General features: G+C 44.3%; 1 protein-coding gene across 6 annotated transcripts in view; it reads right to left on the bottom strand.

Moving 5' to 3' along the window:
- Positions 1-26,861, bottom strand: part of PTK2 (protein tyrosine kinase 2) — a 260,594-nt gene that overhangs the window by 181,025 nt on the left and 52,708 nt on the right. For 3 of the 6 annotated variants that reach the window (XM_035012007.1, XM_035012003.1, XM_035012004.1), the window contains exon 3: positions 23,576-23,893. The exons of the other annotated variants lie outside the window; for them this stretch is intronic. Coding sequence is in view for 2 of the 3 variants with exons in the window: in XM_035012003.1 (XP_034867894.1) it covers positions 23,576-23,675 (100 nt within the window). In the remaining variant the exon portion in view is untranslated. The remainder of the gene's footprint in view (positions 1-23,575; positions 23,894-26,861) is intronic. 6 annotated transcript variants of the gene reach the window in all.

A 26,861-nucleotide genomic window follows, 5' to 3' on the forward strand; every position in this document is an offset into this window, starting at 1 on the left:
GGCAAATTATGTAAATCATTTAATTTGAGGTATCACTATAAAAATTTTAATGCTGTTATTTCTGGTGAAAATATTCAACATTAGTCTTTAATATCAACTTTAAATTAACTTCTAAGATTGCTAATATTGAGACCTTGAAAGTAATTGGTGAATGATTTTTGGAGACTTAAAAATAATCCTAAGGAAATGAGGAATGGCAAAATATAAAGAATACAAATGTGCTGAGTTACATACAGTCTTACTTACATTCAGCCTATTTAAACATATCTTATTTATAAAACCCACATTAACAAAGTACTGTTGAGATGAGCAGTTTTAAATCTAAAGTTAAATGTGTTAAGTTTATCATAACCTACTCGTGCATATTTATTTATTTATGCTTTAAAGATTTTATTTATTTATTTGACAGAGAGAAAGAGAGAGCACAGTAGGGGGGAGAAGCAGATGGGAAGGGAGAAGCAGATCCACCCCACAACCCCCGACCGAGCAGGGAGCCTGATGCAGGGCTCTATTCCAAGACCCAAGATCATGACCTGAGCCAAAGGCAGACCCTCAACCAACTGAGCCACCCAGGTACCCCTACTTGTGTGTATTTAAACTCAGAAACATAGAAGTGGCTACCGGCCAAGATTGTGATCTGTTGCCTTATCTTAAAAAAGGAGGAAAACCTAGAAACGATCAGAAATAATCTTTAGCAAATATATCCAATTAGCTAAACTCCTAAAACAAACGTTAAAGAGATTCTGTCTTGGGATCCAGACGGAAAACTGATCTTTTCCTTTCTTAATATTACAGCAACCTTCTACACTGGACATTTCTAACATTGCTAAACCCTTCTCGTTTTTTGCACTTGAAAAAAAACAAAACTATAAAAGTGCTTTGTCAATTTAGAATATTAAAAATAATTAAGGTATACCCTGTGCTAGATTTCCCAAATGTTTTTAAAGATGTATTTATTTGAGAGAGAAGGGGAAGGGGAGAGAGGGAGACAGAACGTGCACGTGAGCGGGGGCGGGGGGGGGGCGCAGAGGGAGAGAGAATCTCACACAGACTCCCCGCTGAGCGTGGAGCCCAACCTGGGGCTGGATGCAGGGCTCGTTCCGGGGCTTGATCCCATGACCCATGAGCCCATGACCTGAGCTGAACCCAAGAGCTGGACACTGAGCTGTACCCCTGGATTTCTACACTTCGGATCACTGTGTTAGGGAGCCACCTCCGTGTGCTCAGGTGGCTGCAGCAGGCCTGTGTGCTCCCATTTAAAGCTCAGAAGTTAAAACACAGACCACCAGCAGACAGGCCTTCAAGGCTGGTTATGATTTCAGCATCCAATGAAAACAAAGGAGGTTTTCTCTGTAGACACCTCTAATTAAAAACGGGAAAGGAAATAATGACTTATTTGAGACATGTCTTGAAAATCACACTGATTATGCCTGAAGCCTGTACGAACACCTGTGAAGGTCAAAGGAGAATCCTGGGGGCCCTACACACAGCAAGCAGGTCTTATGTTTCTACTATTTCCGGTATGATGAAAACAGTTGTCGAGTTTGATTTAATGAATCCAGAAGGACTTCAATCAGATAACCCAACTGACCCTACCACAAGTGATAGATGTTAGACATCTTTATCCTATGTTGGTTCAGTCTACTAACCTGTTCAGTGACCATTCCAGTCCTCTCTGCTCTCCTATCTTTCCCTTTCCCTGTCGTTCCAAAACAAGCACATTAGCGGACAATCTGTCCAACTGCCTATTTGATTCTCTATCCCTAAAACTTTCTAGCAAGGACCTTAGAACTGAAGATATGAAAACCCAAATGGTACTGTATTCCACCACAAAACTAAGAATCACATTTCCTTTTATCTTCAATACCAGAATATTATTAACCCTAAGACACCTAAACCAGCCTCCAGGCCCCAGTAACTAACCAATGATACTGGTATTTCCTTGAGCCCCAACAGAGCTCAGGGACTCTGAGAAATAGGAGAAAACATGAGCCTGAGGATCAACAGTCTGGGCAACGGCCTTCCTCAGAGAACTACACAGACTCTAGTATGGATCTATTTAAATTCTCTCAGGGTATCTGTATTCCCCACCCAAACCAATTTAAGTACAGACTAATTGTTAAAAGCCAGGTATTACATGCAATATATGTATATCCTCTCAAAACATAACCACCCAATTATTCTTTGTGAAATCAGATGATCGTCCCCTGCATACCGAATCAAAATGAACTCTCCAGTTACTTGTATTTATTAACAGTTCGATGTGACATGTCACTGGGAAGGGCCTAAAAACCTGTAGTTCACCAGTTTGTAGGAGGATCTCTATGCTGGCTAGGAGTTCCCAATCGAGAGCACGGGATCGTATGTTACAGGCAGATAGGGCACACAGAACACTAAGGGCTCACCTCACCAGCAAAAATTCATCGGCTCACAGTCTTAGATGTTATAGTTATTCTCAACTATTCACTGGATAGCCAAGGTGGAAACTGTACAACAGGTATCCAGGGTAAATAGTTTAGGGGAAAAAAAAGTCCACTTTGTTATCCAAGAGGGACCAACCTGACCCAAGAGACCTTTTCTCAAAGGCCTTAAGCCAACTAGCAAACCAGCCATAATGAAGGTTCCCCCAGTTTCTCGTGACTGTCGTGTTAGCATCTTCTTCTGTGTTAGGTAGCTAGGTATTTAAATACTATAACAAAGCCATTGTACTGAGCTAAGATCCAATTAAAGCGAGAGTAACAAAAGGAATGGAAATGGATAAAAAGGGGGTTTGGGGAAACCATGACGAGGAAAATGGCCCAGAGGTGGCCTAACTAAAGAAGAAGGGCCTCCAAGAGGCTGCCAGCCAAAGTCACACAATAAATGAGCATGTCACACACCCTCCACTGTTTCTAGGAGCACTCGCAGGTAACTGAAGCTGCCTCCCCAGACAGCCATCCGTGTGCTCAAAGCAAACTTTGATAAACTGCAGCCAACTGGGGCGCCTGGGTGGCTCAGTCGTTAAGCGTCTGCCTTCGGCTCAGGTCATGATCCCAGGGTCCTGGGATCAAGTCCTGCATCGGGCTCCCTGCTCCGCGGGAAGCCTGCTTCTCCCTCTCCCACTCCCCCTGCTTGTGTTCCCTCTCTCACTGTGCCTCTCTCTGTCAAATAAATAAATAAAATCTAAAAAAAACCAAAAAAACAAACCAAAAAAAAACTGCAGCCAACTGACCAGAGGTCATATCAAGACACAAATGCAAAGATACTGCTTAATAATTTCCATCTTCTCTATTCTAACAGAACAGTAACAGTAATATGAATGGATAAACAAACTGGCCTATCCGTACAACAGAGCAGAAGAGCATTCAGCCGTAACAAGAACAAAGTCCTGGTACCACTACAACATGGATAGATCTTGACAACATTATGGTAAGTAAAAGCAGCCAGACAAAAAGCTGTATGTTGTAGGATCCATTTATATGACGATTCCAGAACAGGCAAATCCAGGGAGACCAGAAGCAGATACATGCTTGCCAGAGGCCGGGGGGAGGGAGATGGGGAGTGACTGGCCACGGGTGTTGGGTCTCTTTCTGGGGCGACGGAGCTGGACGGTGGTGATGGTCGCACAACCCTGTGCATACACCTAAAACCACACAGAGAATTTCATGTTATGTGAAATTCTGCTGTGTGAATTTTATCTCCATTTTTACAATTTACTTTTTTTAAGTACAGTTTTTCTAATGGCTCCAAAGTTTTAAACACCAACAAGGCCAAGTGTGGCAAAGATGTGGAGCAACCAGAGCTTTTATACGCTGGTAGCTGGGCTATAATTTGGTACAATCATTTTGGAAACGATCTCTGCCAGAGCTGAGGAGCACCGTGACACCCTATGAGCGGCACTTGCAGTCTTAAGTACATGCCAAAGATAGACACATGCAGTATTCATGGCCGCACTATTCCTACGGTTCAAACCTGGAAACACCCAACCATCCATCAATAATAAAATAAACTGTGGTACATTCTTAAATGAATACTATGCAGCAATGAGAAGTAAGTGCTACATGCAGTAACATGGATGAATCTCACAGACATTATGATAAACAGGCAAAACTGAGTCATGGTGACAGAAATCAAAACGGTGGCCATCTTCCCAGGGATGCTGACTGAAAGGAACCATAAGGGAGGCTGCTGGGGCTGGTGACATTGTAAACACCGATATGGAAGGCAGTAGTTAAACCTACACCAGGATACATAGGATGTGTGCATTTTACAGCACATTTCAATTATATACCTTTATTTACAAAATGAGAACAAAAGTTTTCGCCAGAAGATTCTTATGCAACAATTAACCAAAAGCAACATGCCACGCCAAATGCCCTGGCTAAAATTAATTGCCTGAACCAGTTACCAGCCTAGCAAAGCAGCAACTCACATGGGCACATTTTATAAATGGCAACTGTTCTTGATTTTTACGTTTCTGCCTATGCCTCTCTTCTAACTGTACATGAACACACTAGTTTGCAAAACATGTAAAATGAGTGATGCTTGCAAATCCCAAATTACTGTTCATTCACCATCTTCTATGAAGGTTCTTTGTGCACCTATGGACATACATATGCACCTATGTACATACTGATGACAGAGATCTTTGAGGATCTGTTGAAAAATATGAAGATTTTCAAGAGAAAAACATACACACACTAAAACACACACAATTTTGTATATGACTGCAAAGTTCATGGATCCTCAAAACTCATACTTGGACCCCAGCTCTAAGACCAATAGTCCAGCCAACGGAGGCAAATGTCTGCCAGCACCAACACTCATTACAAATCATTAAAATCACCACTTGCTGGGCGACTCTACATGCAAGGAAGGACATGGGTCATCTCATTTAATTTCATCTCCACCACAGCTGCTAGAGATGGGTGGTGCACCTGGTTATAGCAACACAAAAGTCTAAGATGAAAGACACTGCGTGTTCCAGGAACCTAAGTCTCTTCGGTGGCCGGGTGGTGACAGCGTGACCCTGGGCTCTGAAGCCCTTTCAGTTCAGGCACACTGTACACCTAAACCCCAGGGAGCCCCTTCAGCCCCACCTAACGATGTTCTCTGCCCCGAAACCCTCAAGCTGAGGGACGCAGTCCACTTCAATCAGTACGCACGCACGCGCGCGCACGCACACACACTACTACTGCAGTCCCCATACTAGGAGCAGTACAGTGCATGCTGACGGGCGAGGCGCATCGTGTCACACGCACCGTAGGAAAGGCCAGAGAAACCTGGTGGATCCGGCACCTCCTGTAACAGGGCTTTCTACTGCAGCTTCCCTGGGATCGACTGCGAATGGGAAGAAGAAGGCAGGAAGAGATCTTTCTCCTTATCATTCAATCAACGGTAGCCAACGTGATGAAAAGGAATGGAGGAAGTATGGCCAGATGGAGTGGGTGGATGGCCGGTGGGAGGCTGGATGGGTGTGTCTGTGTCCCACGACAGGACCCCCGGGTCTCCTGGAAATCGCAGTAGTAAGGACTGTCCCTCTGAAGCCAAGCTAAGGAGGTCCGTGCCTGGTTCCTAATTATATCTACTGAGCACATCAATCATGATATACATTCTTGAACACATCTTTGTTACTAATTTCAAATCTCCCAGATGAAAGAAACACGGTTAAAGTATTTTTCTATAATAGTACTTTATTTTTTTTAATTTTATTATGTTATGGTAATCCCCATACATTACATCATTAGTTTTTGGTGTAGTGTTCCATGATTCATTGTTTGCATATGACACCCAGTGCTCCATTCAATATGTGCCCTCTTTAATACCCATCACCAGGCTAACCCATCCCCCACCCCCTCCCTTCTAGAACCCACAGTTTGTTTCTCAGAGCCCATACTCTCTCATCGTTCATCTCCCCCTCCGATTATAACTGAATGATATGTTTAAAGATGTAAAGTAAAACAGAGTTAATGCAGATGTTCCAAAATCCATGTAGAAAACCTACAATAACTAATTCCTTCAGCACTTCAACATTTCTGAGTTTTATATCTATCATTTTGCATACTGCATCAAAACACTTTCCTTACAAAGAAACTATCTCAATACAATGCTTTCAAAGAGTAGAAAAATCATGCTTGTAGCCGGCAGCGGGGGGGAGGTGGGGGGGGGGTGGACAGGGTGCTCCTCCTGAATCTCTTCCTTACAGGCGCGAGCACTTGGCCTACCTAGGCTTTGAGTGCCCACATTCTCCTTGCCATGTTCCGCAGCCGTACTCCACAGCAGTCTTACCATAAGAGAGCTCCCATGCTTCCCCCTTTCCCCTGGTACCTCCTGTTAGTAATCCTTCAAGCTTGGCTCCTGGAACCCCTATGATGAGCCCCGCTAGGCACTGCGCCTCGTACTGGGTGCCTGAGTCCCGGGAGGGTTACAGATGCTGAAGGTTCATGTCTGTTCCCCTGGAAGCACTTTCCAACTTGAAAGAGGTGTGAGAACAGAGCCTAGCCCTCTGTGACGTTTAGAGACAGAAGAGAGAAAGGTCCTCGTTACCAGAGGAAATGAAGAAGCTGCAGCCGGTGGGACAGAGAGACTGAGAGACCAAGTCAAGGAAGGAGGTGCCAAACGCAGGACCTGGTCAAAGGAAGAACCTCTGCACCTGGGTGCAGTGATGGGGTGGGGGGGGATAGCCTGCTGAGAGAGAGTTCCACAGAGCTTATAAAGAAAGGAGGTGCAGACCGGAAATGCAAGGAACTCATGGCATTTTGCTGCAAAGGGGGACAAAGACATGGGGACCCACCTGCAGAGAAGGCAGGGTCTTCCTGCTGGCCCTGCGTGTGGCACATGAAAGCTGACTGGAAACCAGGTCAGGCCATTTTGCAGATGTTCACTAAATCCAGGACTAAAATCTCACTGCACTCAAACATGGTATATAGTTAGCCTCTATTAAATAAGAAAAACTTGGGGCATCTGGCTGGCTCCATCTGTAGAACATGAGACTCGATCTCAGGCTTGTGAGTTCGAGGCCCACGTTGGGGGTAGGGTTACTTAAAAAAAAAAAAAAGGCAAAATTGAGTCTAGTATTACAAGGTAAAAAACAGAAAGGCTTTTACTGAATATTGCCAACGTGCTAGCTACCTAAGCAGTTTTGCTACATACATTATCTCACTTAATTTAATCCTGATACAAATCCTAACAAGTACACATTAACCCTCCCATACAAGAGAGACAACTAAGACATAAAACCGAGGGAGGAGCAGGGTCTGAATTGACCACCCCCACCTCAAAGAACAACTAGAAAACTGCACAGAACATAGGAAGCACCTGCTTTCAGCCCGACACAGGCAGCACCTAACGATGACCTCTGAAAGAGGGGACACATGAAGTGAGACCTGGCTCTCTGCCAGGAGGCAGTTTCTGGATTGCAGTGCAGGGAGGGTAACCCAGAGCCTGGTGAGCTCAAGAAGAACAGAGAGGCAGGACAACTAGAATTTGCCAGGAGTCGCAGAGAGGAAAAGTTCCAAATTCTCCACGGAGCTCCCCTTGAACATTTGGGCATTTGAATTCATTAGTTCATTAAAATAGTCCTGTCTAGTGGTTCACAAAGAAAAATTAATATTTTTTTTATTTTTTTATTTTTTTAAAGATTTTATTTATTTATTTGAGAGAGAGAGAGAGAATGAGAGACAGAGAGCATGAGAGGAAGGAGGGTCAGAGGGAGAAGCAAACTCCCTGCCAAGCAGGGAGCCCGATGCGGGACTCGATCCCGGGACTCCAGGATCATGACCTGAGCCGAAGGCAGTCGCTTAACCGAGCCACCCAGGCGCCCAGAAAAATTAATATTTTTAATGGGCTTGGATCATCATAACATTTTAGTCTCTTAAAACTAACTCCAGGACAGGGCACCTGGGTGGCTCAGATGGTTAAGCGTCTGCCTTCGGCTCAGGTCATGATCCCAGGGTCCTGGGATCGAGTCCCACATCGGGCTCCCGGCTCAGCGGGGAGCCTGCTTGTCCCTCTGACCCTCTCCCCTCTCATGCCGTTTCTCTCTCGCTCGCTCTCTAAAAAATAAATAAAATCTTAAAAAAAAAAAAACTAACTCCAGGACTTAGCGTGAAAAATTAAGTTAGGTGCGGCTGTGGTATCACAATGCTAAGATTGGGGTCTGGGCTGGCTTGAAATCCAGCTCCACAAACACGCGGTTAACATGCCAGCAAGACCTTTAACCTAGTTTTGAACTGCAGTGTGGCGACAGCAGTGACTTCACGGGACTATCACAGGGACTGAATACAAACACATATACAAAGACGACGCGCTCTAGAACGTGCTACATACAACGAGAAAGCTGATGCCGATTCGGCAGCAAACACTCGTCCACCTGTCGGCATGCGGCAGGTCACCCTAGGAACTCATTTGGTCGGTCTGATCCGCACACCCACCCCTCATGGCAGCTCCCAGTAGCAGCCTCATCTGTGGGCACAGACAGTGAGCAGCTACACGACTCGCCCAAGACCACACGGCTCCATGTGTTGGCTCCAGTCTGTGCTTTCACTTCCACACTAGACACCTGCCACTCCGAGTACAGCCCACGGACTGGCAGCACAGGCATATCATCAAGAGTTTGTAAGAGCCCCAGCACAAACCTACTTAATAAGAATCTGTGCTTCTAGGGGTGCCTGGGTGGCTCAGTCGGGTAAGCATCTGCCTTCAGCTCAGGTCATGATCCCAGGGTCCTGGGATCGAGCCCCGCATTGGGCTCCATGCTCGGTAGATGAGTCTGCTTCTGCCTCTGCTTCCACCTCTACCCTCTCCCTTCCCCTCTGCTCGTGCTCTTGCTTGTGTGCTCTCTCAAATAAATAAAATTAAAAAAAAAAGAAATCTGCACTTTAACAAAATCATCACGTGATCCCTATGCAAGTTTTGTCTGGGAACACCAGCATTAGGATACCTGTATCAAAACTACGAAGTAACACCATAATTTCTTCAGTGTATTTATTTACTTCCCACCTACTAATTCATCCCCTCGCCCCAACCGAAACATATTATAGTAGACTATGTATAAGGTGCTTTCCTGGGCATCAGGATATCAGGACAGATAGATACTAGGAAAGAGACAGACTGGTCATTCGGACATAGCAGGACACAGGGAACAACAGCCCCTGCCCCTACGGCCCTCACTAGAAAGACCAGCACAGACAAGTACATGAATAACATGGTGTTAGGAGGTGATGCCGGGAAAACAGGTGTTACCCAGACTTGGGGCATGGTCGAGGTCCTACAGAATATGAGTTCCAAGCTGGGATCTCAAGAATGGGCACAACAAAAGACATGGCTGCAGGTGTAGGTCAGTGATCCTGGGGGTCAATGCAAAGGCCAACATGGCTTTAATTCAAACAGCAGAGAAGCTGGACAAGGCCTAGCTCCAGAGGCAGGTGGGGAGCCTGACCAGTGTTAGGACATGCACCTGGGCAGCAATTAAGCCCATACAGACCAATCTGAAAGCTTCTGTTATAATCCTGACAACACTAACTATGGCCGAGGAAGTGGAAAGATTTGAGAGCTGTAAAAAAGCCAAGAGGACAGGGGTTGACTAAACTGCTCACATAAGATTAAAGGAAAGTCAGCAGCCATTTTTCTTGCTCAGGTAACTGAGTGGGAAAGTGATGTCATTCCACGGAGACAGAGAACACAAGAGGGACAGATACTGTCTGTCTGAGGATGGGGGATGAACAAGAAGTAGAAGTACTTCAGTTTGGTATTTGTTACTGGGAACAACACATGGGCCCACATGCCCAAACTCAGGGGAATGGAGATGCTTCCTGCCTACAGTCAAGGAGTGGGGAGCAGGGAGCTGGACTTCTGGAAGGTACTCTGGGAAGGGGAATAAGGCTTGGTGGCCCCCATCTGCTCTTGGGCTGGGGGGTGGAGGGGGAGGCATCTGATATTCTGATTGGGGCTCTTTGAAGTCTTTTTAAAAACCCTCTAATTTCACGGCTATAACTGAGTCTTTGTACTCCTAAGAAAGTGATGTAAATTTACCTTTGGGAAAATATTTCCCTGGGTTCTCTCTTTGGGGAGCACTTTGCAAAAGCAAAGCAGTGTAATGACAAAGACTCCCAATACGGAGTTAAACTGCTGTGCAAAATAAAAGAGCGATTTCCCTAATATGCAGAGATTGATTTGGACCTCATTAAGCTAAAAGCTGCCCCTGAGACAGGAAGGTTTCCATCTAGACTGGGGGCTTCCATAGGTTTAAGTAATTGTTTATGCAGCATTACCATGCCAGGACTGTTCTAAGCACTTAAAAATGAAATAATTTAATCCTCATAATAACCTTATTTTTTGGGACACCTGGGTGGCTCAGTCAGTGAAGCGTCTACCTTTGGCTTAGCTCATGATCCCAGGGTTCTGGGATCAAGTCCCACATCAGGCTCCTTGCTCAGCGGGGAGCCTGCTTCTCCCTCTGCCTGTCCTTCCCCCTGCTTGTGCTCTCTCTCTCCCTGACAAAATAAATAAATAAAATCTTAAAAAAAAAAACACTTATTTTCCCCCACTTTCCAGATGTGGGAACAGAGAGAAGTGACCTGCCCAAGGTCACATGCCTTGTACATGAGCCTCAAAGCTAAGCAGTCTACCTGGATTCCGGGCTCTTGCTCACCAAGCCCTGCTACGGCTGGGTTCCCATCCTCTCTTGAAAACGCTGTCACTGGCAGACCTCACTCCTGTCAGGCAACACAGTGGAGTGGCAGCAGGTACTCACCCATCATTTGCTGTTACCACGCCCCGCTGTCCTGGGCCAAGGGCCAGCTGGATTTGGTATTACTACCACACGCTCTTCCACGGCCACGACGCTTCCTGGAGTCATCCATTCATGCCTGTCCCCCACAAGCAAATGAACGTGCCACACCACCCTTAGATTAATTATGTCAAAAACTACTTACTTCACCAAATACTAGGCTAGGCACTGTAACGGATGTGTGGAGATATATATATATATATAATCCTACCCTGCAGAGTTTTCAGCCTAGTCAAGAGAGATACACACATGTGATTATTTAATTACAACTGTAATAAGTACTATTAAAAAATGGCAATAGCAGGAAAAGTTATAAAGGAAGAGACCTCACCCCTTCCACAGTTAGAACATCACAGCTACACAAGTGCCACAAGGCTGCAGGGAGGCGGTCTCTCCACAGGAAGGGCGGAGGAGGAGAGGCCCCAGCAGCAGCCACGGGCCTTCAGTATCCAGGAACCTGCAATCCGGAAACCCTTATCCTTTGCTTCCAGAAAATGTTCTTGTATCAGGTCTTTGATGATTTAATCCTTTTGTCTTTCTGCAACTCTTATTATTTGGATGTTGGACCTTCTGAATTCATCATCCTACTTTCTTTTCTCCCTCATTTTTCTTTCCTACATGTGTTCTGAGACATATCTTTCACATTATTTCCCATTGCTCTTACTGAGTTTATGTCTGCCTTGGTACTTTTAATTTTCCTCTTCTTTGAATGTACTTTTAAAAATAATTCTAGGGGTGCCTGGGAGGCATAGTTGGTTAAAGCATCGACTCCCGGTTTTATCTCAGGTTGTGATCTCAGAGTCGTCAGATCGAGCCCCACGTCAGGCTCTGTGCCCAGCAGTGGAGTCTGCTTAGGACTCTCTCTCCCTTTGCCCCCACCCCTCAAATAAATAAATCAATCTTAAAAGAAGAAAAAAGGATTCTGTTGGTCTTTCATGGATGCAGTATCTTCCCTTAGCTTTCTGGAGATCTAAGATTTAAATTTTTTATCTTCTTTGAGCTTCCTTCTGCTTGCGGTTTCCTCTTTGTTGCTCAAGACTGTTTTCTCTCTGTTTTGTCTTCACATTTCAAAAGCAAAGGCTGTCTTTATTTTTTTACTGAAATATAATTGGCATATAACATATTAGTATTAGGTGTACCACATAATGATTTGATATTTGTATACACTATGAAATGATCACCATAATGAGTCTAGTTACCAACTGTTACCATACAAAATCACAAAAAAAAAGAATTCTTTTTCTTGTGATGAGAACTTTTAGGGTTTACTCTCTCGGCATCTTTCAGGTATACACTACAATATTATTAGCTACAGTCACCATGCTGTACATTATAGCCCCCACAACTTATTTACAACTGGAATTTTGTACCTCTTGACCCCCCTCACCCATTTCGCCCACCCCCAAACCCCCCTCTAGCAACCAGCGTTCTTTTCTCTGTATCTAGTTTTGTTTTGTTTGTTCATTTGTTTTGTTTTTTAGGTTCCACACATTAGTGAGGTCATACAGTTTTGTCTTTCTCTGAAAGACTAGTCTTATTTCATGTAGCATAATGCCCTCACAATCCATCCCATGTTCTTGCAAATGGCAAGATTTCATTTTAATGGCCGAACAATACTCCATTGTACGTATTTATATGGGTGTGTATGAAGGCACACACAAGCACACACAATCTTCTCCATCTATTCATTCATTCATGGACACTCAGGTTGTTTCCATGTCTTGACTATTGGCAATAATGCTGCAGTCCACATATATCTTTTCAAATTAGTATTTTCACTTTCTTTGGATAAATACTTCATAGTGAAACTGCTGGATCATATGGTTAATTCTACTTTTAATTTCTTGAGGATCCTCCACACTACCTTCCACAGTGGCTGCACCAGTTTGCACTCCCACAACAGGGCACGAGGGTTCCTTTTTCTCCACATCCTCAGCAACACTTATTATTGGTCTTTTTGATAACAGCCATTCTGACAGGCATGAGGTGATCTCTCACGGTGGTTTTGATTTGCATTTCTCTGTTGATGAGTGATGCTGAGCATATTTTCATGTATCTGCTGGCCCTCTGGATGTCTTCTTTGGAGAAATGTCTATTCAGATCCTCTGCCCATTTTTTTTAAACATTTTTTTTGGTATTGAGTTGTATGAGTAATAACTAATATTAATAACTAATATTTTAAATATTAGTCCTTTATCAGATATATGATTTACAAATATTTTCTCCCACTCTGCAGGTTGCCCTTCTTTTGCCCTTTTGTTGATGGGTTTCCTTTGTTGTGTAGAAATTTTTAGTTTGATGTTGTCCCACTTTGTTTATTTTTGCTTTGCTGCAGAGGCTGTCTTTTTTTTTTTTTTTTTTAAAGATTTTATTTATTTATCTGACAGAGACACAGCGAGAGCAGGAACACAAGCAGGAGGAGTGGGAGAGCAAGAAGCAGGCTTCCCGCCGAGCAGGGAGCTCGATGTGGGGCTGGATCCCAGGATCCTGGGATCATGACCTGAGCTGAAGGCAGACACTTAACCAACTGAGCCACCCAGGCGCCCCGAGGCTGTCTTTAAATACCTACTTGTCGAGGAAACCTGTACGTGTGGGTGACCCCAACGATCTATGCACTGAGCAGAGAATAAGGGGCTTGGCTAGAGATCCCAGAACGTTTAGAGTCTGCCTTTTCTCTTGGACCAGTCTCCTTAGAAAAGAATGTTTCCATCTCCTGCCAGGATCGGGTAAAAGCCTCCTGACAGGATTCTGGGAGCCAAAGAGAAAGAAAGCATGGCTAACTTCACTTAATCCCCAATTTTGAGTGCAAGAATGCAATTTCCATAGTAAAACTGTTAACAACCCACAATGGGGTAAATAATTTATTACAACAGCACTTCAACTGTTATGGCTTTGAAGACTTTCACTGGTTGGGCACATCCCTTAGATTATCAAGACTAAAGTATCTCTACCTTGAGCCATTCATTTACTTTCTATGGGCAAGACACCCTAGAGATTATAGGACAGCTAAAATTTCACCTAAATCACACAAATAAACCTTTAAAAGAATGAGCCCAATCTAATCCCTGAGCCTATAACTGAAGAAGCCTGGACATTCTACAGAAAAGGCAAGTCTCGGCGAAGGTTGCACAGGCAGTGACTTCCGAGCAAGATCCTGACTGAGAAGCAGAGCACATTGCTTACTAACGTTAAAGACTGTGCCTGGCTCCCCCGCTCCCAACAATATGACTCTTAAATTATTTGAGGCTCCTCGTCCGTAGAGCTCAAGTAGTAATACCTACCATGCTAGTTAATATAATAAACATAGAGTGGTTATTAGCAAGATATATTAGAGACAAAGTCAGCATCCTATCTGTGGCAGCAGTAGTTAGGAGGGATAACCTGACTTCTCTAGGCTGATGAAAGGGAAATGCTGAGATTGTTCTCAAAATGGAAATCCTATAAGACCCCCCCACCATTTAACTAATACTTCAAAAGTCCCATCACAGCCCTAAAAAGCATCTTTCCTGTTAGACTTCAAAGCTTTATGAATCCTTGTCAAAAAAGGAAACAACAGACTATCATTCCTACTTTGATAACATCTGGTATATTTGAAATGTGTAATTAAATCCAATGACCAAACGAAGCACAAGTGTTCCATAGAATTTTCCCCTAAACCTCGCCCTATAAAAAGACAGTATGCCTTTTTCTAAACTGAAAATATACCAGCAGTACACCATTCCATCACGATCTTACATAAAAGTTAAAACAAACAGAATACCCAACAGTCTGGTATTATCTTCTCAATGATTCTGTCAACTTTACAACACGGTAAGATTTTCACAGTAAAAAAGTAGTGTTAGTATATGATATTCTAGCAGTATTTTGTTTCTCTTAAAAAAATTTAAGAAGGCTGACAAAACAGGTCTTGGGGGAAATACAACATACTGGCCTCACCCTGGTTAACAAGGTCCTAGGTTTTTTCCTTGGTTTTTGTCTGTCTGTTTTTAATATAAGACAGGCTACACATATCTTTCAAAACAACATTTTTCTGGCCAACGTAAATATAAGGAAACTTTATATTCACGTCCCCTAAACTCAATACATAACATTAAACACAACTATGTGTGACCAAGTCTCAAGCTGCAATCCAAATAAAATCTGGAGGTCACTAAAACCACCTACAGAGTCTGGAAAGCAAGGTGTCGGCGATTAGGGAAGGGACTGCTGCGGAGCTCTGTCTCCGCCAGCACCCTGACACCTCTAAGAGTGCCACACAAAGACGCTGGGCGTATAAGCAGGGGGGCCGTAAACCCAGCTCCAGCCTGAAATGTCTCCACCCAGAGCGTCAGCCTGCAACAGAGCCTCATCAGACCTTCCGGGCGGCAGAGCCACACAAAAGGACTGGGCCTCTCCGGAGCTTGTTCCAGTCCGACTCTGCAGGGAGCTGCCCTCCTTCACCAAAACCCTCTGCTCCAGCCACTCTCGGCCCCCTCCTCAACATTCAAGCCTCAATTCTTCCCCTTGCTCCCTGGTTCTAGGAAAACAGTTCTTCTTTTTTGTTGAAGGTTTTGTCTGCATTTTTTCTAACCGATTCCTTTAATGCTGTACCACTTTATTATACATGTAATATTAGGGAACAGCATGCACATTTTCCACCTACAACTGTAATCATAACATAACATAAACAACTGTTAACCATACTGTCTGGTCATCATAAAACAATATTTTAAGCATTTTAAATCTCATATTTCAGATTTTATATAGAGAGTCTTTTCCCTGGGCTTGAGGGTTTTTGGAACCTGGCTTAAGGTACTATGTTGAGGTATCTGATCTTCCCTTTCCAAACTGAGCACGACGCCAGGCCTCCAGGGCTGCATGGGGGCTGCACACACGGTCCAATCCTGCAAGTTCTGGACTGAAGCCTAACGTGTGAGATGTACAAATCCTGAGTGCAGAGCTCCGTGGCTCTTTACATAATCACACACATACATGTGTGTATGCATCCCCATCCTTGGAATACAACTACACAAGACAGAACCCACTCCTGTGGCTGCTTTCTAGCCCTTTGTGACTAGTACCTCGCCATCTAATGGGACTAGGACTCCCAGTACTGCCACTGGAGATTAGTGTCTCCTAATTTTACATACACTGGTCATGCAAATGGAAACATAAGGGGACACCTCCCAGCTTGTTTTATGAGAATGGCAGTACCTGAAAAGAAAGCGCCACAAAAAGGTCACAAGAAAAAAAATTACAGATTGATACCCCCCGTGTAAATAGACACAGATTTCCTAAACAAAATATTGCATATTGATCTAACAATATATAAACAGGATAATACATCATGATCAAGTGGGATTTACCTCAGAAATACAAGGTTGATTCAACAATCAAAACGTAATTCACCCGTTATTTTAAAAAACAGAAAATTTCCACAATTAATTCAATAGAGACAGAAAAAGCACTTGACAAAATTCAACACCCTCTCATGATTAAAAACAAAAACAAAAACACCTCTCAGAAAACCAGGAGTTACAAGGAAAATTTTTACATTTGACAGAGGACATCCACAAAAACAAAGACAAAACTAGAACTAAACCCTGCTTAACACTGAAAACTTGCTCCCTGAGGTCAGCACATGACAAGAACACTGTAATGAAGGTGCTAGTCAAGGCAAGACAGAGAAATAAAAGACATAAAGATTGCAGAGTAAGAGTTATTTTCAGATTACATGATTATAAATTTCTTTGGATTTTCTACTTGCTCAAGTAAACCACCAGAACTAATAAGTGAATTTATAGTAAGGCCACAAGATAAACTAACAAGATGATCTACTTCTACATGCTAAGCCAAGAATTGGACAATTAAACCTACAAGTCAAAAAACTGTCCTTTACAATAGCATCAGAAAAGCATGAAGCCCTCCACACTAAGATCTACCGCATGCAACTAAGGGAGATCACAGACCTAGCGAACTAGACAGGTCGACCAGAAGTCTCAAGATTGTTCACAGGTCAGTTCTCCCAAATTGATGCACAGATTCGACAGGGCCCCAGTCGAAACAGAAGAGAAGCAAAAGTCTGTCAGCTCCAGAAGCGGCTGTCACTGGCAAAGCACCACCGCGCCCCCCGACGGCCCACAAGACTCAACTGAAGACTGTGCAGAGTGCGCAACACGGAAGCCCACATCGGAGCATCAGAGCACAGGAAAGAAGCCAACGACGCACTGGTCTTTCCACTCAAAGAAAAACTTACCACTACTGCTTGGTTTTCAACATCCAACTCCTATAGGACACTCACAATAGGACTCATTTTCTACAACTTTTCAGGAAGAAAGGTATAAAGATACAGATGTGTATTGTCTGAAGAAGTTAAAGAAGATAATATATAAACCTCATAAACCTCAGTTCTGTGAGCTACAGTCGATAACACTGTATCATTTATACCAGTATTACTCAAAGGCAAAACAAAAATACACAGTGGTAACTGTTTCAAAATTGGATTTTAGAGCCGGTCCTCGTTAGTATAGTGGTGAGTATCCCCGCCTGTCAAAATTGGATTTTTCTCTTTAACGGAAAACTGGTAAGTTATGAAATACAGAAAACAGTTAAATTTACAATAAATTCCTAATAGTCTGAACAATCACAGATGAATTTGAAATGAAAGATTTATGAACACTACTTTAAAAACTCAGTGTCACTAACCATTTGGGCACTAGAAAGAAGTTTTTTAATTTTCACAAAAACCTCCATGACCCTTCTCATCTGCCTCCAGTGATTTGAATCTCTGTGGCTACAGGCAGACAAAGTGACTGAATTCATCAACCCACTCATCTGCTCACTACAGGAGTCTAGCAGGTGTGAGGCCCTGGGAGTGCAGCAATAAGGAGGACTGACTGGTTCCTTGCCGGGAAGGCGGGGGGGTGGGGGGGCAGGGCACGCATTTCACCGCAGGACAGCAAACAAGTAGACCCCAGAGCGGGCACCGGGGACAGATGGGGACAGTGGTGCTGGCAGAAGGGTAGTCAGGGGGGACACACTGCATGGGTTCATATAACTACTGCTCAACCAGGAGACCGGGAGTGGGGGACAGGACAGGCAGACGGAAGCCTGTGATGAAACATCAGCTGGCCCAAACATCTCCCAGGGCTCGCTGAGAAGGTCCTACATGAAATGAAAAACTCTAAAACTGCACATGAAGAGAATACGGGGAAACTAGCAGCCTCTTCTCCAAACACAATGAGGAGAGTGAAACAATCTGAGAAACACAGTAATTATAATACCCACCATATTATCTTTGTGCACAAGGGAGTTGATGTTAATAATATTATTATTAATAACTATTATTATTTTTTTAAAGATTTTATTTATTTATTTGAGACAGAGAATGAGAGACAGAGAACATGAGAGGGAGGAGGGTCAGAGGGAGAAGCAGACTCCCTGCTGAGCAGGGAGCCCGATGCGGGACTCGATCCCGGGACTCCAGGATCATGACCTGAGCCGAAGGCAGTCGCTTAACCGACTGAGCCACCCAGGCGCCCCGATATTCACTATTATTAATGAATATTAATTAATTAATGAGCTGAAAGGAGGCTCACTGTACTCTCTCAGTTAAGACATCAGAAGCAAAGGGGAGCCCTTCACGGAGAACACACTGGCCAGGCTGTGTTCCTTGTCTCTGTTCAAGCACTGCCTGCTGCTGTTCTTCAACCTTCACTGTGTGTTCAGTCCCCTACCCGCCCCCCCTTCCCCTGCCTCTCTGCAGCACCAGAAAGGCCTGTTTATCAAGAACTCATCTCTTCTGTACACCTACTACATGCTGGGCGTGCAAACACATTTCACGGACACTTAACCAACAATTCGGTTTAACCAAGGAAAGGAGCCCGTACTAGGAATCTAAGCTAGAATGGCTTGGTGGTTTCCAGGGGGCCCCCAGGTAGAGGGGAAAGGCACTGGTCACCAGGCAGCGGGGGGCGGAGGCAGACAAGGTGTGCAAAGCCAAGTGGTGGGCGAGCTTCCCAGGGAAAGAGACAACCGTGCCAAGTCGGTGGGCAGGGATAAGACAAAAAGGCTGGAAGCACACCAGGGGAACATGCATCTTTAGGGGCAGGGTAAAGGCTTACAAGAGCCCTGCCCTTACCCCTCAGAGACAGTGGGTGGAGGAGCAAGCCTTCCCTACTTACCTCTCTCCACGAACCTTAACACAGCCTCCAACTATAATCAGCAGGAAAGCCCATGTTTCCCTAAACATTCCACAAACACTTCTCAGTGCCTTTGCCCCCAGAATTCCTACAGCATGGAAGACCCTCCCCACCCTCTCCACTGGCATGAGACAGCAGCTCCTTTAGAAAAATGCCCCAGATTTCAACAATCCGGGGTTTTTTTCACTCAACAATCACTGAGTGCTGATAATACGGATTCAGACAATACGGATTCTAAAAGCAGTAACATTTGGACCTGGCCCACAAGAAGTGGGCAACCAAGGAACGTGAGACCAGCAAAGGAGGAAAGTTGAATGAGTTACAAGCTATGCCTGTGGGTGCAGAGCTGACACACAAAGCCAGAGCCCAGCCCTGTGGTCCAGACGAGAGAGAGAGGGAGAGAGACAGACAAATACACACACACACAGGGCCATGCTCTAGGGCAGAATCCTGAAGCTTTCTCATTTAAAAAGAATGAATGTTCCAAGCAGAAGCAGGAGCAAAAGCATAAGGGGTCCTGTCAGAAAACGAACCACCGGCGGTGGTGGCTGGAGTCTATCAGAGGCGGAGCCGAGGGAGAGGCCGGTGGAGAGGAGGAAGCCCCCACGCAGGGGGCAGGCGGGAGCTCAGCTCAGCATTCTTACTGCGGGCCTACTGTGTGCCAGGCACCACGAGCGGCTCCCTCATGCTGGAAAACTTAAGTCACTCTTCTGGAAATTGTTTAACACCTTGTACTGTAAAGGTATAGATGTCTAGATTGTGTACATAAATACAATTATAAAATAAATGCACACACTTACATATAAATGTAGTTTTAATGTGTCTTCCCCACGGTCAATTAGCAACTCAAGCTGGCAGACGGGACGGCCACAGCCCCAGAGGGGTGGCAGAGGCCCAGAGACATATTTCCCAGGGAAGCGATCAGGCCCTGGGAGGCCAACCGAGGCCCATCTGTTGAGAGCGCTAGGACGCGGTGTGTGTGCTGCTGGAGAGACTCAAGCCCCAGTCTACAACTCTCGCCCAACTGTTCTTAGGGCGTGCGGATTAGCTAAGCGCATAATTTACTCATTTGTTAAGGTAATATCCATTTGCGCCAATACCTTGTCACGCAGAAGAACACCTGACACTGTCCCCGACGGTGCTGAGTTTACTGCCCAGCGAAGAGACAGAAAGCAAGGGCGGTCAATGGCGGTAGGTGCTGCGCAGGACCAGAAGACAGGGCCGCATCAGGTGAGGCCTCGGAGGCCCCGAGACGGAGTTGCGATTTTACCCAGTAAGAGGCCACCGGGGAGTTTTAGGAAGGAGAGTAACGTTGCCTTTGTGTTTTTACAAACTCACTCCGGCAGCTGCGTGAAGAAGGACGAACGTGTGAGGAAACGGGAAGACCCAAGGGGAAGCAACGCCCGCAGCCCAGAGAGAGAGGAAGGTCGCGCGGCGCAGAGTGGATGCCGCAGAGAGGGCGAGGGGGGAGGAAGCCCAGACTGTGCTGGAGACAGAGGGAATCCTTCCACGCAGCAGGAAGTGTCAGAGAGGCATCCTGGGTCTGCAGCAGGAGCGGCTACGTGCGTGGGGGTCCAGCGCCCTTACTAAGACAGGGAGGACTGGGGGAGGGACAGACTTCAGGGACAACAGTTAAGAGGCTCCTCTCTGGCAGGTAAGTATCAGATGTTTATGAAAAATACAAATGTAGGTATCAAGAGGCGGTTGACCACTTAAGTCTGAGACACAGAAGTGAAGATGGGCTGCACTTAGAACCATCTAGGTGGTGGCAGGGAGAGCGGGAGTTTAAAATATTGATATAGAAAAAGCATGACTTCAACCACAGGACCCAGAATCACACAAGTCCACGATTATTGGTATACTCAATCTCAATGTGCTACTGAAAGATCTAGAAAAAAACTGACCCACACACTTATCCCTAGTAAGCACAGCCCTGACACCTCTTTAATCCTTCCCAGTCTCAGAGAGATAAAACAACTAAAGTGCATTCTAGTATCATCAGTGAACTTTCCAAACAGGGCTTTCTGCATTCAGTAACCCTGCAACCAAACACAGCACTGCGAACATTTACCTTTACTTCCATACTCTGAATTAAAGCTGCCTTTAAGCCTAGGAAATCATGATACAGTTGAACACATAACAAAGTCCTTTTAAATATGTGAAAATAACAATCTTCTGTGGGAGCGATCTAACATGGTCTCCTTATACCTCACTCAGCGGTACAATAAGCTATATCATAGAGACAGCCATAGATTGTCTTAAGGATACCTTAGAGGTTTCAGTTCAAAGTATACAAATATAGCTCTGTTCCATTATTTTTAGCCTGTTCTACTAAGTATTTTGTGTCTTCTTAAATTGGGACACCACTGTTTTTGAGGTTAATGTGACTGATAAAATCAAATGTGAGGTTTCGAATTTCTAACTGAAAATAGAGATTTAAAGTCTTTGGACTTGAGCATTTTATTTTGTCTTTATCTAAAAGTAGTAACTTTTATACTTGAAAATAACCATTTCAGCCAATTCCTATATACCAACATCTTTGTCTTTATCACACAGCAACAACTGACCAGAATAAAACCTGAAGTTTCCTGCCTTCCTGTCCTGGTACAGAGAAGTACACGGAGAAGCTGGCACACTGCGTCCCCCTGGGGAGGCAGTGTACTCAGCCCTGAGAAGGGGACAGGGTGACAACCTCCTTATGTCGTCAGAAACCTCCTCTTGCACGATCCAGAAGCAAGACCATCCATCAGAGGTAATGGCCTGCTCCAGCCCTGCAAACACAACGATTCTAAGCCTGATGCTGTCCCTACCTCTTCCCCTCTTCCACACGGGTGGTTCTTTCTGCTCTCCTACCCAACCCTGACCTCTATCAAAATGATATCTCAGTTAAAAAGGCCTCTACTCACTTGCTCTGCCAGTCAGCAAATGTAATGGGAAAATAAGTTGCTTCCATCAACTGCTTTGGGATGAGCAAAAACACCTCAGCCTCTCTCTTCTTCTGAAGTTCATATTTCTAAAGTCACCTTGAATTTCTTAAAAACCCAGTAGTCAATTATTTAATATCCCATTGGCTACTGGACTCACAGACTTGAATCCAGCCTCAACTTAGTGAAATCAGAGCCTTATTGCTAAGGATCAGTGCTAACAGAGGGCTGTCACACTATGGAGGTGGTATTGTGCATATGGGTCCCAACAAGTCTGGGAGAGACCAAAATCTTCACAAATATAGTACAAAACTCTCTGCCTCTGAGCACTCGTTACTTGTCATGCTCAATTATACTTTGCAATCCTTAGGTTCTCACCTCAGTTACATTTTTTTAAAAGTGCCCATACCCAACACCCTTTAAAATTCAACAGTTTGAATTTAACTCAGCAAAATCTTTACTTTAAATACCTAATTAGGTAATAAAGTGACAGGTGCTTTGTTCAGAGAGCATCACATTAAAAGAGTTCTAACATCACATGTTTTAGAAATGTTTAAAAGGGGCGCTGGCTCAGTCGGCGACTCTCTTGATCTCGGGGTTGTGAGTTCGAGCCCCACGATGGGTGTAGAGATTACCTAAAAAGAAAGAAAGGGAGGAAGGAAGGAAAGGAAAGAAAGGAAAGAAAGGAAGAAAGAAAGAGAGAAGAAATGCTTAAAAGCCTAGACAAGAATTACTAGATGATGCTGACAATTTGTTAAATGAGAAGTGATCCAACAGCGAAACTGTGGTCTGGTGCTAGCGCCTCAACATCCTGGAGGCTTTAAAAGTTTTAAGCTAAACACTAAACTGAGTCAGCCTGAAGGTCTACTTATAATACTGCAGGTCTTTACCCAGTACAGGTTTCTTCCTTTTAAAAGTCTTTCCTGAGTAGGTTAACATGATACTTGAATATACTCTTTAAAATAATAATACATGTATTAAATTCTTTATTACGGACTTCATCCCCCCAGAGGTAATATTCACTAGGTACTTTAAGAGAAGCAGATAAATTATTTGGTCTTATTCATACATGGATCACACGGCATTTTTAACTTCTAAACATGCTTCCCAAATACTATCTTGAATGTTACAATGAAAATGCTATATTTTATATTTATAATTTTATACAAATAAAAACCCTAAAACATTAAACTGGAAAATGTTTATTTACAGTATTACTGACCCTTAGTGGTAAGCCCACCTTACAATAATAGGGAGTTTCAAATTAAATACACAATCTTTATAGTGAGTAAAGAAAACCAATTTTTGAAATAAGAAAAACCACACTGCTCTTTTTTCCTCCAGTCCTATTTAAGTTAAAATTAGTCTCTTTATTCTTTAAAAACTTCCACATCACAGAACGGATATGGGTGCCTTAATTAAAACACACAAAATAAAACATAAAACTCTAAGAGACACAGAATAGAAAAGATAACTTACTTAAAATGCACTTCCATAAAAATATTTTTATTTACTTTTCTAAAAGCTACCTATAGTTTTATGCCAAGAGCTGCAAAACTATACCACATCAATTTTCATTTTTCCTTAAATTTAATTGTAAATCTATTTGAATTAAAGTCTGAAAAACTCTCATCCATCTTTTTAGTGCAAATGCATGAATCTGAATAAAATTTAAACCAAATAGATTTTTAAGTTACGTATACCTTTAGCCCAACACATTGGAAATGGACTACAGCCGCTCTTCTCCATACAGACGGCACCTGCTGGTCTCAGGGCCCCTTGGCCCGCCAGTTCCAGCAACATAAACTCAGGTCTCTCAAGATCAGACCAGGCGTCCGCGCACCAAGTCCCCGTTCATCGCTCCCACAGCGTTCGCTTCGATCCACAGCCACACTAAGTTTCCCCTGTGTGCTCCTTTTCTCAGAAATTGAAGCAAAATTTGGGAGGTGCTCCTTCTGTAATATTTTCCAGCAGCTTGAAGAATGCCTCTCAGTTACAGAATCTTCTCCTGCGTCCGCAATCTGAAACACAGACCATCCTGGCTAGATTAAGCTCCTGAGCAGAATGAAACCTGCTAGTAATGTGACCCCCACGGGCCTGTGTTCCTAGATTCATTCAGGGAAGGAGAGAGGGAGGGAGGGGAAAGAGGGAGGAGAAAAAGAAGGCCAGTAGCCAGCACCTGATTAATATGCTAATCCCACCCTTCTGCTCAATTCATCTGGCAGACCTCTGCTCACAAAACCAACAGGCAATTCTAAAATTGAGTAAGCTGCAAATCAAGTCTGACCCAGATCATGTCTGTAGATGGCTCCTCCAACTATTTTTGTTTTCAAAGTCATGCCTTTGGCCTTTTACCGGCCTAATTCTGACCTTAAGACTTAAGATAATTGCCTTGATGAAAAATGAGTAATACTGGGGGAAAAACCTTGATCAACATTAAAAGCAAATCTGTAAGAACTATGTCTATAGGAACCCAGGTATTTCCAAGGTAAAGACTTTTTTCAGATTGATAGTTTCGAAGTATGTTTGCAAATTTATAAAAGTATTTAGAAAACACATAAAAACAAGAATTTGAAGTTATGAGATTCTTTTAAAACTAGCTTAGGAAATGTTAAGGAATCCAAGATACCTGATTTCTTAATTTCAAAACATGAGTGAGTACTAAACTCATATTCCTGAAGGAGGAGGACAGAAAAACACTCTTAACAATCTGTACTAGTAACTTTTTTCAAAAAATGTAAAGCTACTTACACTTTTTCCATTCAAACTGAGAGACAGTCTCGGTCGTCTCTAAAATGTAGCTATTTAAACACACTCCACTCTGGCAGTAAGACAGTAAGAAACTGGGCTCCTACAGCCTCTGTTGTCTGAGCACACGTGATACATATGCAAGACATACACAGTTCAGCTCTCCTATTACGTGGGTAATTCTGTTTGTAGCAAATCCCATTAACGAAGAAAAAATCGAGTCTTCTACTTAACTGTGAACACGACAGAGGCTTTATGAATTCACCAACTTGTGAAAACAAGAGCTGACAAAGGCTAGGGGAACAAGAGGCCTATCTGTGTCCAGTAATGCCCCAAGACAGCTAGTTTCATTTCTGACACACTACTCTCGATGATGGCTTTGTCTCCAGAAGTTACATTCAGCCTCCTAATAGCAGTCAGAGCTCAAATAACCTCTTAGATGCCCCCAGTGAAAACACATCATTCACCAGCGTGAACTCTGACCCCAGGCAACACTGGGAAGAAAAGGGGCTCCAGAAAAACACAGGCGAGCAAGCTAGGAAGGAAACCGAAGAAACAAGCAGATAGATCACCATTACCGAGGACACTCGGGACACAAAGGCCTACTCTCATCATAGGAGGAATCCAAGTACACCCCACGAGCAAGTCTGGTATCTGACCCAGGCCCCTGAGAATGGCTTGGGATTTAATCTGAACCATCAAATAATATACATGCCAACGACACAAGCAAACTCTGAGTCTCTCTTGGAACTTATGACTCTATAGAGTTAAAAAACAGAAGCTACCTTTACTAGTTGCCAACGGTATTTTACACACCCAATTTTCACATCTTCTAAGCAAAATCAGTGCTGTCACATCTTCTAAAGATGAGTTAAAGATGGAGTCAGTTAGGAAGAGACACAGTTTCACTGAGCCCACCTGTCATCCAAGAGGCCAGAGGTCTTCACGTAAGCACACACCCAGAAAAGGTTTTTGAGCCATACTGACTAAATGCTGTAAGCAGCACCTGCACAGGAGAGAGAGGCTGGTGCCAGCGAGTGACGGCGGCGGCTGGGGCCTCCATGGCAGTAGAGGAGGTGACGAGAGGACAGACGTGGGAGCTCTTCAGGTGTGGGAGAGGGGAAGCCAAGTCTCTGACTGCAAAGTAACCAGTGGGGAGCAGCTTTCTCTCCCACCCCACCAAAGCTAATTCACATTCATCTCAAGATCCAAATATCACCTCCTCGTGTGCAAAGTCCTGAGGGTACAAAAGATGACAAGATCCAAGAAGCAAAGACCCCTCCAGGCCAACAAGCAGAGCCCAGCCGGAAGAGCTGAGAAGCACTGGGGCTGCTGAGAAGAGCGGACAGGCAGAGGAGGACAGGGCTCGGCCACACAAAGGAGAAGCTACTGTGCTAGGCGTTCTCCCAGAGAAAACCATCGTACTTCACTCCTGACACAACCCCAACCAAGCGGTTCATTCCCGCGTGCAGCGAAGAGGAGAGTGTGGTTCAGGCGGTGGGGCACAGGCCTACGGCCAAAGGGCTGAGAAACTACACGAGGACCAGTCACTCTGTGACAGCATCACTCCTGTTTTCTTCCCGCTCAATAGGAAGGAAAGCCCCAATTATGCTCCTAGATTCCCGATCCAGTAACGTCTTGAAAAGAGCAGGAAAGGCCTATGTTAATGGTGGCGTAAGTGAAAAAAGTGGGCAGTCCCTTTATGCCCTCTGAATAACAAACTCTACAACACACTAACATAAAGGCAGTCATTCCTTAAGAAGTTCCACAGATTCTTCAAAAAACTCTTCAGCATATCAGTAGAGTTGAAAGCAACTCTGGGAAGTCCTACCTCACAGGTAAACTCTTCATTAAAACTTGCAAGAAAGATACTACGATTTGCTCGGACTCCAATCCAGTCATCCTGGACTCCTATCTGTCTCTTTCCTCAAAGCAATCCATCAGCAAAACCCAGTATCCTTGCCTTTAAAATAAATCCGGACTGTGTACGTGCCCCCACGTCCACAGCCGCCACCGGCCCAGGCTGTTGCCATGCTCCACCAGCCGCGGTTACAGGTCTCACCGCCCTGTACTCTGTTCCCGACCAGCAGCCACACCAACCCCTTCGCGACGCCCATCACACCATTTCACTCCTCTGCTAAAACTCACCAACACTTCCCCAGTTCTGCCAGAAGCAGTGCTTACTACCTACTCAGCACGGTCCGCAAGGCTCTGTGTGGGTGGCTCCCCTCCCACCTGCAG

Source organism: Mirounga leonina, unplaced genomic scaffold, assembly GCF_011800145.1.
Source record: "Mirounga leonina isolate KUSES-001 unplaced genomic scaffold, KU_Mleo_1.0 Mir_165, whole genome shotgun sequence".
Lineage (NCBI taxonomy): Eukaryota > Metazoa > Chordata > Mammalia > Carnivora > Phocidae > Mirounga > Mirounga leonina.